General features: G+C 38.3%; 1 protein-coding gene across 1 annotated transcript; it reads left to right on the top strand.

Moving 5' to 3' along the window:
- The first annotated feature begins 580 nt into the window (after positions 1 to 580).
- Positions 581 to 10,092, top strand: LOC149075848 (protein FAM32A-like). The gene is made up of 4 exons (XM_089243369.1): positions 581 to 777; positions 3,458 to 3,626; positions 4,764 to 4,817; positions 9,900 to 10,092. The coding sequence occupies exons 1-4, from the start codon at positions 713 to 715 to the stop codon at positions 9,966 to 9,968; spliced, it is 357 nt and encodes a 118-aa protein (XP_089099495.1). The 5' UTR covers positions 581 to 712; the 3' UTR covers positions 9,969 to 10,092.
- Positions 10,093 to 18,356: the final 8,264 nt, after the last annotated feature.

Raw genomic sequence — 18,356 nt, 5'->3', positions numbered from 1 at the left:
CCCGTTAACTATAAGCGAATTTTTTCTCATGTTACGATATTGGTCTGTTCCGTTGTTTTCAAAAGTTATAAAAGTACCCGAATGGTAACTTTATTCACGATTCTATAATAACAGGCTTTGACTGCATTAAAAAAACCAACAACAATAACTCGATGCCTCGACAACCATTTTGGTGCAAACTGCACTTTTTTACGCCAATCGGTTGATTTTTTTTTATGATTTTTAATGTTTCATGGACTTTTCGATCACCCCTTATTATGGTTCGTAATTTGGCGCGCTTTTACACACATCCAGTTGACGGTACCCGTATCGCCATCTACTGTAGTTAATAAGAACCTGTAGTGTGACAATTCGTCTGCAGATGGCAGCATACCTACATTTCACATGGACACATCTTATAATAGAAAAAATTTCGAGTAATATAAAACTCATGATGCACACAAGCATAATGAGATATTTTTTTAAAAACGAATAAAAAAACTATCTTTGATGAAATGACAGCACTGCTAGAAAAAAAAAAAACGGGAAAAATTTACATCTTACATGGGGATAAAAGAGTATGATCAAGAGTAATACCTCGTTTTAGCTTGATCTTATGTTTACATACAGAATTACTTTTGTGGCACTGAGTTTAGTGTTTTGGGGGATCGATTTCTTTTTTTTTTTGCCATCTCGAACGCTTCCCTAGTTAATTTTTGATTGATCAAGCACGATGTCCGAATACTCAAGCGTTATTAAAGGTGCTTTAAAGCTCAAGACTGAAACGAGCTTCAAGAAGTGAGTCTCAGCTGTGTATTCATTTTTAAAAGTAGGCTTTCGAGCAGCGATATTCAACCTGTTGCTCGCGAGCACCATGGTGCTTCCCCCCTGAGGCACTTAGAGTGCTCGACGCTCGTGCCCGATTTCGTGCTCGCAAGCACTTTATCAGCGTCCCAACGTCTTGATCAGCGTTTAATGTTAATCCGAGGTGAACGGGACCAAAACCCATCTCCAATTACATCTCTAAAAAGTTATTGAAAACAACATAAGTGTGTGTGTGGGGTCACTTACTCTGTGTGTGTGTATATGGGTGGGTGGTCACTCTGTGTGTGTGTATGGGTGGGTGGTCACTTACTCTGTGTGTGTGTATGTATGCGTGGGTGGTCACTCTGTGTGTGTATGGGTGGGTGGTCACTCTGTGTGTGTGTATGGGTGGGTGGTCACTTACTCTGTGTGTGTGTATGTATGCGTGGGTGGTCACTCTGTGTGTGTATGGGTGGGTGGTCACTTACTCTGTGTGTGTGTATGGGTGGGTGGTCACTTACTCTGTGTGTGTGTATGGGTGGGTGGTCACTTACTCCTACTCGTTTTGTTCTTAACTCTATAATGCCCAGATCGGCCGAGTAGGTTAATGCCCGTAACCGCCTCAAGTCGGCCCAGCTAGGGGGGTATGGGTATGTTTTGGTGGACTTTTGTCACCAGCGGGGAAGAAGATGAAAGCTCTTGTCAGAGGCGGGAATGGATAAGACAACTGCAACGCCTTATCAATGGGACTTTAAAAGCTGATGTACTAGAATGCTCCTTGAGAATGGACTGATTATATCCAAGTAAAGTCACTCTTCCTTACTGACACAGTAGACCCTCTCACACAATAGACCTGGATGGATCACACCTCCTTGCACTCACACTCATGTATACCAGTCTTTTTATTTATAGAAAGATAAGGGTACTCAATGCATTTTACAAATGCATAATACTGTGAGGAAAGGGGTCTGTTTTCAGTAGACAAATTATCTCCCGAAAATCCATTGAAATGAAAAGGATGAGCGTCAATGCAAAGGGTAGCATGAATAGAAACTCATGGAGAAAGAGTGGGGAGAGGAGAAGTGGCCGAAATTTGGACGAGTCCACTTCGAACACAAAAAAAACTTGGTATTTTTACGAACCTCCCAGGTTTTCTATCTGGGCATTAAAGAGTTGATTCAATTCCTCAGTCCTGGAGACTTGGCATGAATTTAGGAATTTCTCACATTATAAATATTTTGTAGAGAAGCCTGAAAAATTCTGATCTAGGGGTCCACACTGAAGACCCCCCTCCCTCCCCTCCGACTGGGTAGGAGTCGAGACCCCCCTTAAAACTGGAATTACTCTCATTCTTAGGAAGAATGGGACAAAATTAAACAAATTCATTCTTGGCGAAAATCAGAGATTTTGAGAAGGGATTTTCTAAAATTTTTTAGCACCTCTGGAATTATATGGAACTGCAAAGTTTTGAGAGACTCTACTGTACCAACTTATGTGTGAACAGCCCTTAATGTTAGCATACGTTCTAAGCTACTTGTCAACTTAAAATTTAGTTATAAATACCTATGCTCTTAACACTGTATACAGGCATCACGTGTATGTAGGCATTTACATATGCATAGGCCTACCCAATCAAATATTGATGCTCTTAGCAGGTGTACGAAGCAAGGAAGTTCATTTGAATGATCAAATCAAGACTAATTGCATTATACAGAGGTTTTTAACAGCTGGCTGATGCGACGATATGTTTAGGAAAGAGAAAATTCAACTGCCCTTGTGGGAAATCAAACTCACTTTCCGGGTGAGCGCACTAGACTACAAAGGCAATGAATATCTCAATCTTTCCTTTGAGCTCATGTGCAGTGAATGGGACTGTACATGGATGGTTGGACCTAACTCAGGCCAAAGCTTACAATTGCTAACACTGCCACCAGATGGCGACTTATCCAAGGATGATGTCACTCTCCGCTATCCATACATTCTCATCACAGAGACCAACAGGTCTACAAACAGTACAAATATTCAGTCACTACACATCACTCACTTCACTTCTGAGATATAGATGGCAGCACTGAAAAATCATACACAACACTAGATACACACTCAGACTGTTAGGTACACACACTTACAATTCCGCACAACTCACTAACTAGTAAATTGCCTATGGCGATAGATCTGAGTTGTCAAAAAAAAAAAAAAATCCATACATTCAGTGCACACGAGCTCCAAGGAAAGATTAAGATATTTGTTGCCTTTTATAGTCTAGGGGCGTTCACCCAGAAAGTGAAAGGACGTGGGTTAAATTCCCTACGAGGGCAGTTGAATTTTCTCTCTTTCCTAAATATATCTATGCATCAGCCAGCCATTAAAAACCTTCACGCATGGATAGCGGAGAGTGACATCATTCTCGGATAATTACATCATGCTTGAAGTTGCCAAAAACTTTCCAACTTGGCTTGTACCCTGATTATGAAATTAAAGACTCCCAGTAGCCTTTTGGTGCATGACAGACCTCCCCTTCTCCACTGGGAATTTTTCAAATGATTAACATCTACTTTATATCAAATACCCAGGGGTCCATGATGCTGTTAAGATGACTTTTCTGATAGTGCATTTGAGCCTGTTTATGTTCTGGTTTTGGAGCATTGAATATATTTTTTAATGTGGGTTGTAGGAAAAAGAAAAAGGATAAGAAAGATAAAAAGAAGATCTTGGAGCAAGTCGCAAAAGTCGGCGTAAATGCTGATGATGATCCTGAGACATCCAACTTGGAACAGAAGGGGAAAAAACCCATACCTTTGACGAAAGCAGAAAGAGCGTTTCTTATGATGAAGGAGAAAAAGGTGAGTACCAGTTTTGGTATTTTGCTATTCAGTACTCAAGTCTTTTGACTTAATAACCATTACATACAGCCTTTTTTTGGAGCTGCAACGATATTGCAACTCATTGGAAATGATGGTTTCTAAAACATTTCACGATACAGATGTGAAGCAGAGGTTGACTTAAGGCCGAAGCAATAGAAAAAAAAAGTGGGGAAGGTGGGGTTATCTGTGAATCTGAATTCACTCCAAATGTGAGAAAGTAACTGATATGAAATAAAATACTTAAGAGCCTGTTGTTTGATCACTTTTGTCTTTCCCTCCTTGAAACGATTTATCAAAAATTTCTAGCTGAGAAAATTCATAGACTAACAATTCCCCAATAACAGGTTTGACAGGAGTGAGAGTGAGCTAGTGATTAAGCAAGTAAGTGAGCAATGACTTAGTGAGTCAGTGAGTGACCTAGTGAGTGATTGAGAGAGAGAGGCAGACAGAGGAAACAGCCTAGTGAGTGAGTGAGAGACTAAGGGCGATATTCATAGACATGGTTTGAACTATATTCAAAATTTTTGGATAGGGGAATATCACGGATTGGCTAAAAACCTGGATTTAACCAATTCGCATCAATCTCCTATGAAAAAATTGTGACTATAGATTAAACCATATCAGTGAATACCACCCCTAGTGACTAGGTGAGCCACTTAGTGATTGAGCAACTTAGTGAGCGAATGAGGTAGTGAGCAACCCAGTGAATAAGTGAGAGAGCAAGTTAGCTTTAGTTACTGGCTGATTTTATTCAGTCCCCTGACTTGCTCATTTGCTCACTCACCCAGTTATTCACCTTCCACTCACATGATTTAGTGATCATGTGAGTGGAAGGTGCACTCCCTTCTCTCTTCCACTCCCTTATTTACTCACTCATTCCCTTGCTCTGACTTACCCATTTGATCACTTAATTGCTCATTCACTCACAAGGTTCGCTCACAACTTGCTCAATCGATGACTGTCTTGCTCATTCATAGACACACTTAATTGTTCATTGACTTAATAACTCATTCACACTTAATTGCTCATTGTCTGACTCATTTGCTCATTTACCCACTCACTTAATTTCCTCATTCACATTGAATTGCTCATTCACTCTCATTTTCTTTTTTTCAGCAAATGGAACGTATAATGGAAAAAGCAGCCAAAACTCACAAGCAGAGAGTGGAGGTACGTAACGATTTACTCAGCATTTCGGTGTCTGTGTTGATAGATTCATAATACATAATATCCTGAATTATGTAACCCTCGCATAATTGTCTCTTCTTAAAAATTATTATTTTCTCAATTAGACACAGTTTGAATGAAGCTTGAAGACTTTTCAAATTGCGTTGTTGAAGAGAAATGTTTCTCCGAGAGAGTCCTATGATAAAAAACACAAATACATAGGTCGGCTTTTTTTAGTAGTGGCAACTATTTATTTTCTAGATATATAGTGAACATACAAAGTTCTAGTTTTACAAGTCTTCGATATAACCAGCAGCATGGCCCCCACAAGGGGTGGGCTGGCAAGGCTTCAGCCTATAGAACTTTTTACAGAGGAGTCAAAGGTGTCAGTTAGATTTTCGTGGATCCCAGGGAAATGTTCGTGAAACATTGATGCATGTGCACCAAAAAAAAAAAAAAAAAAAAATGGGTGTTGAGATATTGTGTGACCTCATGAAACTAAGGCACTGGGCACTGACAAAGATATGTTAAAATATTTTAAAGGTGATCCAACAAAGTATTGAGTGAGTGAGATACATTAAAGAAATATACCTTTTCTGGATATTATGTCGAGGTGAGCTTGGAAAGGGAAGTAATCTAGTTTCCGCTAGGAACCAAACCTAGCCCCTCTTACAAACTGGGCAATAGCGCTACCATATGCACCTCTGGGAAACACTGCCTTCCGTATTTCATGCACTGTGGAATGAAAGGCTGAAATATATATATGTATATAGAGGCATAAGAGGTTCCCCCCCAAGTTCAGCAAATGGCATAAGCCATGAGTGGCCAACTTCTCACTGTTCAAGGGCCAACATGACACTGCCTTCCGTATTTCATGCACTGTGGAATGAAAGGCTGAAATATTGCGGGCATATTAAATTTATGTCAGCTGCAATGTTGCGGGCCACACCACTCTGGTGTATAAGTCACACCAGTGAAATGACCCAGAAAACTCAGATTTGTGTCCGCCATAAATAATACGGTGGAAAAACAAACATTCAGTCATTAAAGTTTTACCCTGGGCTCCACTTCATAAACTGGGACGTATCTATTTTTTTTCTGGTTCCCAGCTAGTAGATGCACTGAATAAAAAATTACAGTTTCTTTTGCAAATTAGTCAATTCAATTACATCCATTTTTCTGCAATTATTTTTATCCCTTACTCCTGATTTGTCTGGTCATGGCTGGATTTCGAATACATCAAACTATGTTACAGTAAAGGCACCAACTGAAAGGTGCAGATTTTTTAGAATGCCAAAGGGGAGGGGGTGATTTTTAGGATGCCAATTGAAAGGGAGGGGTGATTTTTTTATATCAAAATATCCTTCGCTTACATTTGAAAAGTGTCCAGAACTGGCTCAGCAACATGTAGGGTCACACGGGTTGAATGGACGCTCAAAGAAATGCTTCACACACTGGTAAACTTTGAGAAGAGTTTTATTATCACAAAAAAATGAGTAACTTTGCCTGGTTTTAATTTATACAAAAATTGCCACGTTTTTAAGACAAATAAATTACACTGGTCGAATGGTCGACGCGTTTCGGCTCTTCAATGGAGAGCCGTCATCAGGACCTCGTGGTCAGAACTCACACGAATGAAGAGTGATGTTTACGTCTGGTCGTCCGAAGAGTTCGCCTTTGTATTTGCTGCGTCCGAGTGGTCTTTGGATGCGAATTGGGGAGCCATCTGTTGTAAAGTGTTGAAAGTTTTTTCACGACTGAGGTTAATAAAGCCTGTCCAAGCTGACGAAATAGGTGGTGTGTTTCTTCCATCATTAACGAGGAAATTCTGGCATGTTCTGATGAAGTATCCCTCGAGAAAATTCAATTCCGAATTGTGTGTTGCTTTTTTAAAAACAAATGCTTTGTCAAAATCAAAATGATGTGAATGTTGCCAGCAGTGTTGGGCAATAGCCGAATTATCCGTCCGTCCCTTCTCAACATGCTTTCGGTGTTCGAGAACTCGAATATTTAGATTTCTTCTAGTTTGGCCAATATTTAGATTTCTTCTAGTTTGGCCAATATATCCATTTTCACAATTCTTGCATGGGATGAAGTAGATACCAGATTCTTTGGAGGGTGAGATAGGATCTTTCAGATGGGAAAAGGTGAGTATATTTGTTGGCTGGAATATTGTATGGAAGTCAAATTTCTTGAAGATAGAAGAGATCATGAAACTTGAAGAAACGAATGGAAGAACAACGGTATTAGAAAACTGTTTTGAGTCAGCTGGAAGCAGGTTCGTGGCGCATGTCTGGGTCATTTTTCTGAGGACATTGTCGATGATAAAAGGTGAAAAACCCCGATTAGAAGCGATGTCACGAAGGATATTGAGTTCATTCTGGAGGGAGGCTGAATCACTGCAAAGTTTTAGTGCTCGATGAACAAAAGAAGAAAATGCCGAAAGTTTCTGATTGGGAGGATGAAAGGATTTTGCATGAGGTGGCATGGAGATAGCGAATGGCTTACGGTACACAGATGTATGAAATTCAGTGTCTGTCTTTTGAACAACGTCTGCACGTTCCTGAAACAACGTCTGCAAGAATTCCACTTCTCCTCGATTGAAATCGAAGAAATATGTCAACTCACCCAACTTTGTGTATCGCACAATTATTTTTCAGTGTTTGGAAAGTTTTACCGCCAAACAGAAGGTCTTGCCATGGGCAACCCACTCTCGCCTATCCTCTGTGACATATATATGGATTTTTTCGAAACAAAACTTTTGGAAACCCACCACTTCAAACTTTGGATCAGGTATGTTGATGACACATTCACTTTAGTTGATGAGACTGATGTCAATGTCACTGAGTTATTCAATTTTATGAATTCTATTGACCCACATATTGAATTCACCTATGAAATGGAAAAAAATAATATACTGCCTTTTCTCGACGTGCTCATTAAAAAGACAGACACTGAATTTCATACATCTGTGTACCGTAAGCCATTCGCTATCTCCATGCCACCTCATGCAAAATCCTTTCATCCTCCCAATCAGAAACTTTCGGCATTTTCTTCTTTTGTTCATCGAGCACTAAAACTTTGCAGTGATTCAGCCTCCCTCCAGAATGAACTCAATATCCTTCGTGACATCGCTTCTAATCGGGGTTTTTCACCTTTTATCATCGACAAGGTCCTCAGAAAAATGACCCAGACATGCGCCACGAACCTGCTTCCAGCTGACTCAAAACAGTTTTCTAATACCGTTGTTCTTCCATTCGTTTCTTCAAGTTTCATGATCTCTTCTATCTTCAAGAAATTTGACTTCCATACAATATTCCAGCCAACAAATATACTCACCTTTTCCCATCTGAAAGATCCTATCTCACCCTCCAAAGAATCTGGTATCTACTTCATCCCATGCAAGAATTGTGAAAATGGATATATTGGCCAAACTAGAAGAAATCTAAATATTCGAGTTCTCGAACACCGAAAGCATGTTGAGAAGGGACGGACGGATAATTCGGCTATTGCCCAACACTGCTGGCAACATTCACATCATTTTGATTTTGACAAAGCATTTGTTTTTAAAAAAGCAACACACAATTCGGAATTGAATTTTCTCGAGGGATACTTCATCAGAACATGCCAGAATTTCCTCGTTAATGATGGAAGAAACACACCACCTATTTCGTCAGCTTGGACAGGCTTTATTAACCTCAGTCGTGAAAAAACTTTCAACACTTTACAACAGATGGCTCCCCAATTCGCATCCAAAGACCACTCGGACGCAGCAAATACAAAGGCGAACTCTTCGGACGACCAGACGTAAACATCACTCTTCATTCGTGTGAGTTCTGACCACGAGGTCCTGATGACGGCTCTCCATTGAAGAGCCGAAACGCGTCGACCATTCGACCAGTGTAATTTATTTGTCTTAAAAACGTGGCAATTTTTGTATAAAGAGTTTTATTATTATTGTTATGAAAAGCGTGTCAAAAACCAGTCGAGTGGATAGTATTGAGTAGCACGAGTAAACCCATGATGGTATCAAGATAAAAGAGACAAGTTTTGCATGCACCAGGGAAACTACCTGTAGATGTGAAAAGATACACACATGCACCATCACCTGGTGATTCTGTGATTAGTGGTACCTGGTGGTTCCATGAGATTACCTGTAACCAGATTTGTGATACCTATTTCTTATTATTTGAGTTACCTTTTTGGAACAGAATATTGACATTTTGGTTTGAGAAAGTGTTGGTCAACTTCAATGTGGAATGTCACCACCCTGCTATATTGAAATTTAGAAATGACCGCTTCTCTGTTTCGACAAAAAAAATCATAGTGTCTGAGTGTGGAACTCTCTTGTTCAATGGCTCAACCCGACTATCCCATATGACACATTGTTGCTCTTTGGAATTATTGGGGTCAACATAGCCTAGTTGATTGTAATTTCGAGGTGCTATTGTGAATTGGCATCCACTTCGAAAAAGTTGTCGTGCTTGAGCAGAGCATCACAAATATGCATTCAGTTACAAATACAGAGGCCACAGAAAGGCAACTTGCCCAACAAGGTGGCAGAAAGAAATGGTTTAAAAATGTCTGTAACAAACTTCAAGAGCAATACGTGCGTACGACAAGGCATTGTGATGATAACATAATTACTATTGTCATATATAGCTAATTACTATCGTCACTAGAAATAATGAATGTAAATAGTCTGTTAATCAGGTTTGCTGTAGAGAATGATAGCTTAAATAACGATAAAATTAATTTAAAGCACAGTAATTTTGCCTAGTCATGGGTCACACAAAATCACCCTATGGCCCACCCTCGGGCTGAGAAAAGCAATCTCATACTTTATACCATCCCAACTTAGTGGGGGAAAGAGATATTTTTTGTTGGAAATTTTTTTACACAGGCAAATGTGTCTTAAGAAAGGACACCACCTTGAATATTCCACCACCTACAACCTTGTAGGTGGTGGAATATTACGCAGTGATGATGCACTCAGCTATTGATTGCTCATAATTAAAATATGCACTTAAGTATTTCAGTATTCACCATAGATTATCTGTTAGTGATGTTCTTTTTTTTCCACAGGAGTTCAATCGTCATCTTGATTCCTTGACTGAACATTATGATATTCCGAAAGTGAGCTGGACAAAATGAGGAGTGCCCTGCAAAGTGTCGAAGTTTGCTTACGCAAACATATGCTGGTTCATACAATTCGTGTTTGTATTATGAACATTGTACAATCTACATTTTATTTTCATTAAACTTCATGTATCCACAACTGTTTTCTCTTTTATGTAATGAATCACTCTTCATTGATCAAATGGAACTTGAAATGTGGAAGGTATTTACTTGCCAGGGTGCCTCTTATATAACGAAGTGTGAATATAGTGAAACCTTGATACAACAATACTCTGCTGACCAAGGAAAAAAAATAGTTGTAGAGAGATTTGTTATATCTAGCGGCAATTATCATCAAGACCCACCAAATTTATGTTGCTGTGGACAGTGTATATCTTGTGTTGTCTGGGAGTATTTAGTGTTAGTCCGAGTTCTGTCTGGTTATCAGTGCTGCATCTATATTTCAGAAGCGAAGTGTAATGTTTGAATTACAATTGTACCGTTTGTAGGTCTGTGGCAAGACTTTTTAAAGGAGAGATCGGCTCGCATTCGCATCGAAGTTGGGAACCACAATAGAGGTATACTGCATTGCACTTTTGTGGCTTACACAGAAAGTAGTAACACCAACATCTTCAACAACACTTTTGGTAATCATGTGGTGCAAAATACTGATGTTATTAAATGGTTCAAAAAAACAAAAACAGATGAAGCGTTTAAAAGTTATTCGAAGGGATTTTGAGCAAGATTTGAAAAATATCTTAGTAGCGGTTTCGAAATCTCTTAAAAAAATATCGTTATAGAGATGATTTATCATTAGTGAAGAGTATCGTTATATCGAGGAGTTTCACATTAGATTATAGACAATTCCAAACAAGATTTGAAAAAATATTTTTGTAGGGCGATTTATCGTTATACTGAGTATCGTTGTAGGGAGGTTTCACTGTATTGTTATTGAGTACGCAAAAATTTTGCGAATTAAAAGGGGGGGGGGGAAAGGGAAACAACTTTGGCCACTTTCTCCTGTTCCGGGGGGGGGGGCAACATAATGGGCAGCTTCAGTCTTGGGCCACAATCCCACATATAAGACGCAGCAGTAAAATGACTCACAAAATTGCAGATTCTTCTCCGCCATATGTAATCGTGAAATACGTTCAATTTAGTTGAATTTTTACCCTGAGCTTCACTTCTTCATAAACAGATACATACTCATTTTTCATCTGGTTGCGTCCCTAGCTAGATGCAATGCATCAAAAATTACCGTTTCCTCTGAAAAAAATTCCATCCATTTCATCCACGTTTGGATGTTTATTCTACCCATGTTACTCCATGGAAGTTATTTTCCTAAAATGTTTTGTAACATGTGTTTCAATAGGGATATGCATTCACATTTCAGATATCATCGAATACCTCGTTGGGCATTTTGCCTGCTGTGATCTTGCATTTGTATTTGAAAACTTTGAGAGCACCCATATCTCGAATTTCATTTGCATTTGTAAGTTTTTGCGGCCGCTAGGTGCTCGTATATCGGCAAAGTTACTTTATGACCACCCTGTATGTTTATAAGATGAAAACAATATAGCTTATTTAACGCTCAGCCTGCATTCTTAGAGCACAAGCATGCAGAGTGCAAAGACGTGTAGGAGTATGCCCTAATTGTATTTGGGATCATTATGGGTATCTTTTTTTTGAGCCACCTAGTTGGGAATTTTGCCTGTTGTAATCTTGTATTTGTATTTGAATACTTTTGTCACAAGAAATAGATGAGTGGAGTATTTAAATATTTACAACAGGGTTTATCAAATAGTTTGAACTCATCAAAAGCAATTTTGACAGAGGATTTGTTTGTGAAGATATTTTTTCGGTCATAATTTTCATTCCAATAATAAAAGAATTGGAAATAATGTAGTGATGGATTTTGGAAGGAAAAATTACAGGCCTCTGCGGGAGATCGAACCACCGTCTTCTCACAATTCAGACGAGTGCGAGTATCATTTCTCTACATCAGGGGAAGGAAACCCTTTTTTTCCGCGTGCCGTGCCACTATTAAGACCATATAAAATGCGTGTGCCAATTTTACATTGGTATGCGAAGACCATACGTCCATGGGCGTACCCAGCGAGGGGCAGAGGAGGGCAGCTGACCCCAGAAGAGAAATCACTTCCTGGTTCAGATCCTGGGTACGCCCTTGCATACGTCCCATGTTTACTGAATACGCACCTCCCTGATATGATTTAACTGTCTTGTCTTCGTAAGAGTGTTAATTTTTTCACTTTTTTTTTAGAAAGAAAATGTTAATGCTTTTGAGCCATAAATTCAGTTATCGTAAAACAAATCATGTAAGCACCTACAGCTAGGTGTTTCCAAGACGAAAAACGAAAGTAAGGCCGGTATTACACTAAAAAAATTTTATAAAATCCCTTTTATAAAACTCAAAAAATTCAACCAATAAAGCTCATAGGTTACATTCGAGCAAATGCAACCGATAATCTTATTGGTTGAATTTTTCAAGGTTTATAAAAGGACTTTTAGAAAACTTTTATAGTAGTGTTATACCGGCCTAAAACACATTGAATAAAAAAATAATAATCACTCAATATTGTACTCTCTGGATGTTGCTCAAGTAATTTCCCTAATTTTTCCTCTCGACGTAGTATGCCAAGCATCCATGGTCTGAGGAGATGGACAGCAAGCGAATGGAAGTGAAAGGGCGTCATTTCTGGACAGCATGTGGAGTAATGCAGGGGCGTGCCGGGCTCAAGACGAGAACATTTATCGCTGGCAACCGCTTTAAAGCTATGTAAGGTTTCTGGGAAAGGTCATGAGCAATTTACTACCTAGTGCGTTGTGCCGGAGGTGTAAGTGCGTGTACCCAACAGTCTGAGTGCTTAGCTTAGGGTCACCAACCGTCCTCCTTTTTGATGTCATTTCAAGCATCTTACTACGTTTATGAAAATTCGCATTTTTGTCCTTGTTTTCAGGTTTCCGGAATTATTTTTCATTTTTTCTGGGGGGAAATTTTTTTTCTCCACTTTGAAATATTTATTCAAATTTTCTTTCTATATTTATTCATTGATATGAGTGTTTTTATGGTTTTTCCCCTCACGCATTCACCAATATAGCCGCCAAAATTCCCATAATATTTCTGTTTCTGCTTCTTCTCGCTGTTCTGTTTTAGAGTTGTGAAAAATTGTTGCTGTGGTCGATATAGTGGTGTATTGTAGTCGTCTATGTTTATAGTCATCTATTGGTGAAATTGGAATAAGTGACGTCACTAAAGGCGCGTGAGCAGACGTCCTCCTTCCTCAGGCTTCGAACCTGGTAACCCTAGCTTAGAAGGTGTTGGCTTAGCCGTGTGTCTAATTTTTCAGTGCTGCCATCTATATTTCAGAAGTGAAGTGTAACTACTGAGTATTTGTATTCCTGTTGCTCTCTGTGGCGAGACTTTTTAACGAGATCAGCTCGCATTTGCACCTCGAAGTTGAGGACCACAGAAAACCGCGTCGGTCGAACCCGGAACCTCGCGACGCGAGACCGTCGCTATGACCACTCGACCACCACAGTGGGGTGGGGATTGAATACAAGACTATCATTCACAAGAAAAAGATCATTTAAAAATTAAAAGAATTTCTTCAATCGTTGAAGAAAACCTTCGCATATTCAATCGCATTTTTATGTTGGAACATTTCCAATAAACATCCCCTCCCCGCCTAAGATGAATCACATTACTTGGAAGACAAGACTTCTTTAAACACCAACCTCCAATAATATATACTTAATTGTTATCAAAATACTCTCAATACTCTCATTTTTAGTACACACTGCTTCCGACTATCGTTCTTAAATAAAAACATGTTCAAAGTCATGTATAAAATCTATCATGCGTAGATCTAAGTTTAATAGTTTCAGTTTTACCTGACAAGTGTGTTACGTAAACTGGAATATAATTATTATTTATTCACAGGATCAGAAGCCTAACTATAACTAACTTATTAATATAATAATAAAATCAGATAAGCATTTCGTAATTTATTCATTTTTCCATCGAATATGGATTCTTTCAATTCTATACTGTGTATAAAAAAAATCACGTGTTATAATAACATTTCGTTATGTAATTCAAGAGTTATATTATGTGAATGGGAAAAAAAAACCCTTTGTCTCTTCCCTGACGCACGAGGTAATGAAAAAGAAAGTGCTTTTCATGACGTAACATTCGCGTAATGCTTATATAATGTCATGTAAGGCAAGATTATAAATACCAGTTGTTTCTTCTCTTATAACAGCAACGAAAATTTTCTAAGAAAAATAGTCTTAGCATGTAATTTTGTGCTATCATCATTTAGGGGTGGGGGGGGGGGGTCTTTGCGGTTTTTTTTTGTTCACGTATGGTGAGCAATAAGAACGACATCCAGCACCAAATCTTACGATGGATGTACCTGTTGTATCATTAGCTTCGTTTCTCAATTTTTTTTTAGTTTATTTAAGACACAAGATGGAACCTTAAGGCCAAGGTTCTGCAATCAATCTACCCATTTTTTGTGGCTTCCCACGACCGAATATGTCCTTATACTTTGGTACTTAGTTATTCATTCCTTTCTCCTTTTCACGATTCTTGTCTATCCATTTGTGCAGGACCGCCCTTATCAGACGCGGGGCTCGGTACTAAAATAATAGCAAGGTCAGGGTGTCTCAACAATTCCAACAACAAAAACTTTAAAAAATGTTTAGAAGCCCCGACCCCCTTTAAAAACTAACAAAATATTTGTGGGAAGGGGGAATCGGGAATCTCTCTCTCTCAATTGTTTCAGAATATGCAGGATGTTTAAAAAAAAAGACCAAAATGAGAGAAAAATTCAGGCATACGATAACAATCCGGAATCACATAGGAACAGAAATGCGCAAACACCATCCGGACCCGCTACAGGGAGTTGTTGTTGCACACACTTGTAAAACAATCCCGAACTCAAGCAAGTGCATGCACCCGGCGGCAAGCATGAGAAAACATATAGCATCGATGTAATGCGTGTGCCAGTGCATTTGGCAAAAACTTTGAGCATTTACTGTAGTAGTATTGTTCCTAAATAAATAATTGTAGAAGGATTCTTCTTCGTCGTCCTTGTATTACGTATTGTTTTAAATGACGTCTGCTGCTTCCAGATGACGTTTGCGCACCGCTGTTCCTATGTGATTTCGGATTTTTATAGTATGCCTGAATTGTCCTTTTATTCTGGCGATGTTTTTTTTAGAAATAACCTGTTCAGGAATGCTGAGAAATAACCATACAAAAAAAATTTTAAATGAAAATTAACACAAAACTTGTTGAAAATTCAGAATTGAAGATAATTTTAAACCAATGAGAGAAACAATTCTCGAAACTAATGAAAATTTTAAACTTTATGAATTAAAAATAATTGAAAGAAATAATTTCAGCACAAATTAAAATTCGGAATTAATGAAAGTGATAATTCCGGAATTGACGAAAGAGATGATTGCAGAATTGATGAAAATTCAGAATCAACGGAAGAAAAAAAAAATCCCAGAATTGATGAAAATTAAGAATCAACGGAAGAAAAAAATCCCAGAATTGATGAAAATTCTGAATCAATGAAAGAAACAATTTCAGAGAACTGGTAAAAGGGTTCCGGACTCTCTGCCACGAAGCTGGGCTGGAAGAGATCTCGGCAACGAGATAAATCCAGTGGCAAAGCTCTGGCGTCATTCATTCAGAACTGGTAAAAACCTCTAATAAATACCAAGAGTGCGGGCCCTTCTCCCTCCCAAAGCACGAGGTCCGGTGGAACCGCACCTTCCATACATCCCTGAGGGCGGCTCTGCATATATGCATCCGGCTAGATCCTATAATTCTTTTCTTATTTATTCATTATTTATTAGGTGTCGGCTGTTTCACCGACACATAACAAAAAGTATAATTTACGCCCAAGAATACAAGCGTCAGCTGTTTCATCCACTAGTGGCGGGTGTGAGTAAAATGGAGGCGCCGGCCATGAAGACGACAATCTATATCTTGTTATAACGGTGTGATTGCTTATACTGAAAATCAATGAGATTGGTATATTCTTGATTGAATAAATTCGATTCCAGATTCTATCATATACAAGACAAGAATATTGTGCGATTATCAACATAAAGACAATCGTACGATTACGGACTGATTAACTGTGGGCGATGTCATGATCACAATGTTTATTTTAGATTCCTTATTGTAAATATTGTATGTATGAAATATTGTTGTTTATTATTTTTTTTATTTGGGTCCTGCAGAAACAACTCCTCGTGTTCCACAGAGTACGCCACGAATTGTTTGTTATTTTCACACAAGTTAATAAATTTCTGGATAAGAAGAGATGGTAAGCGGTTTGTGTCCGGCTTTTCAATGTTCAATGTGGAAAGTCCAACGATGTTCTCCAAAAATATAAAAATTGAACGCCAGGCAGCGAACACCGTTGAACGTCATCTTTTTATACTGTGCTAAAAAGGTGTTTCCATTTGTACATTTTTGTTATTCCGAGCAACCCCTGCCCAAAAACTCTGAGCACCTCAGAAACCAAACTGGACACTCGAACAGCCTCAAAGGGAGTGAAACTTTAAAATCTACATTAAAAAAACTAAAAACAAACAAATAAAAAAATTCTACTCTTATTTAATTAAGAGATTCGTGAGAATGTGGTATTTGCATCATATTTTAAAGTATGTGTGCCTTTAAGCATAAACAAAGTTGTGGCGCAGCAATTATTTTTTAGTTATGTACATGAAATAGCAAGCAAAGATCTGATTGTTAAGTATTGAAAGCAAAAACATGTGTTGTTCCTCTCTGAATTAACAGAAGAATAAAATCTGTTCATGTGCATAGGCTAAAGTTTAAATATATTAAAGGAGAAAATGGCGATCACGACGATAATTATGACTCGATGTAAAAAATAATTCTAGAACGAATGAAAATTAGGACTTGATAATTCCAGAACTGATGAAAACACAGAATTCATGAAATAATTTTGCAATGAAAGAAATAATTTTGGAATGAAAGAAATAATTTTTGATTTTAGAATTAATGAAAAAATAATTTTTGATTTCAGAATTAATGAAAAAATAATTTTAGAATTAATGAAAAAATAATTTTAGAATTAATGAAAAAATAATTTTAGAATTAATGAAAAAATAATTTTAGAATTAATGAAAAAATAATTTTAGAATTAATGAAAAAATAATTTTAGAATTAATGAAAGAAATAATTAATATAAACAGCCATAAATGCATTTTATCGTGTTACCAACAACACAAAATTAAGAAGAGATGCCAACAACAGCAGCATAAATTTGGTGTCACCTGATGATATTGCTACTTCTTGATATGACGGTAACCTCTCTCTTCAACGATATTTTTGTGAACAATGTTTCAACAAAACAGTTATTGCCCGGTATGCAAGAGGGCCTGGGTTCGAGTCCCGGCGGAGACGTGATGACTTTTCTTTCCGAGCTCACCTCAGCATAATATCCGGAAAATAACTGTTTCCTTGATATCTCTGGCTGAGAAAAAAGCCATCTATATCTCTCTAAAACCGTCCCACCCGGGGGCCATTTCCTGAAGTTAAGAGAGGCTACTAATGCCTCTACTTCAGCGCCTCACGACACAGTGCGTGAAATTTGGAAGGCAGATTCATGTGTCTCCAGTGGTGTAGATGGTAGCATGCTTGCCCGGTATGCAAGAGGGCCTGGGTTCGAGTCCCGGCGGAGACGTGATGACTTTTCTTTCCGAGCTCACCTCAGCATAATATCCGGAAAATAACTGTTTCCTTGATATCTCTGGCTGAGAAAAAAGCCATCTATATCTCTCTAATGTTTCAACAATTCTGAAACAATTTCAAAGTTTATGATTCCGGGGACTCTTTCAGTCTTCAATGATTCTGGGGACTCTTTCAGCCTTCAATGATTTCGGGGACTCTTTTAGCCTTTAATGATTCCGGGGAACACAGTCTCATTCGAGACTCAACGCTTGGGCTCCACCTCTAGTCTCAAATGAAGCGATTTTTCATTTTACCTAATCTAACATTGGGAAATTCACATTTTAATTTACCAAATACTTTTGCCTGTTTGTGGATTTCTGACATTTTTACCAAATATATGATACGTCTCTGTTCCCCTTTTTTCTCCTTCAAACCCCTCCCTACTTTTCGACTGCCATTATGTGAAAATCCCAGAAAATCTAAATGCTTTCTTTCACTTATTTCATTGCAGGATTTTACACATCTTTTCTTATTCTTTTCTATTCATTCTTTTTTGAAACTATTAGAGCAAGACTCGAACAATTGTTGCTGCTGCTAGAGATAATCGCAGTTTCATTCGTTTTGTATTTTCCCAGGACATTCTGTAAAGTTCCCGGAGTTGTTATGTTGAGGCCAATAGGAAA

The sequence above is a fragment of the Pholcus phalangioides genome, unplaced genomic scaffold (genome assembly GCF_987345545.1).
Source record: "Pholcus phalangioides strain wild (caught in Gottingen) unplaced genomic scaffold, Ppha-v1.0 ptg000015l_1, whole genome shotgun sequence".
Lineage (NCBI taxonomy): Eukaryota > Metazoa > Arthropoda > Arachnida > Araneae > Pholcidae > Pholcus > Pholcus phalangioides.
This window is presented reverse-complemented; position numbering and strand designations above follow the sequence as displayed.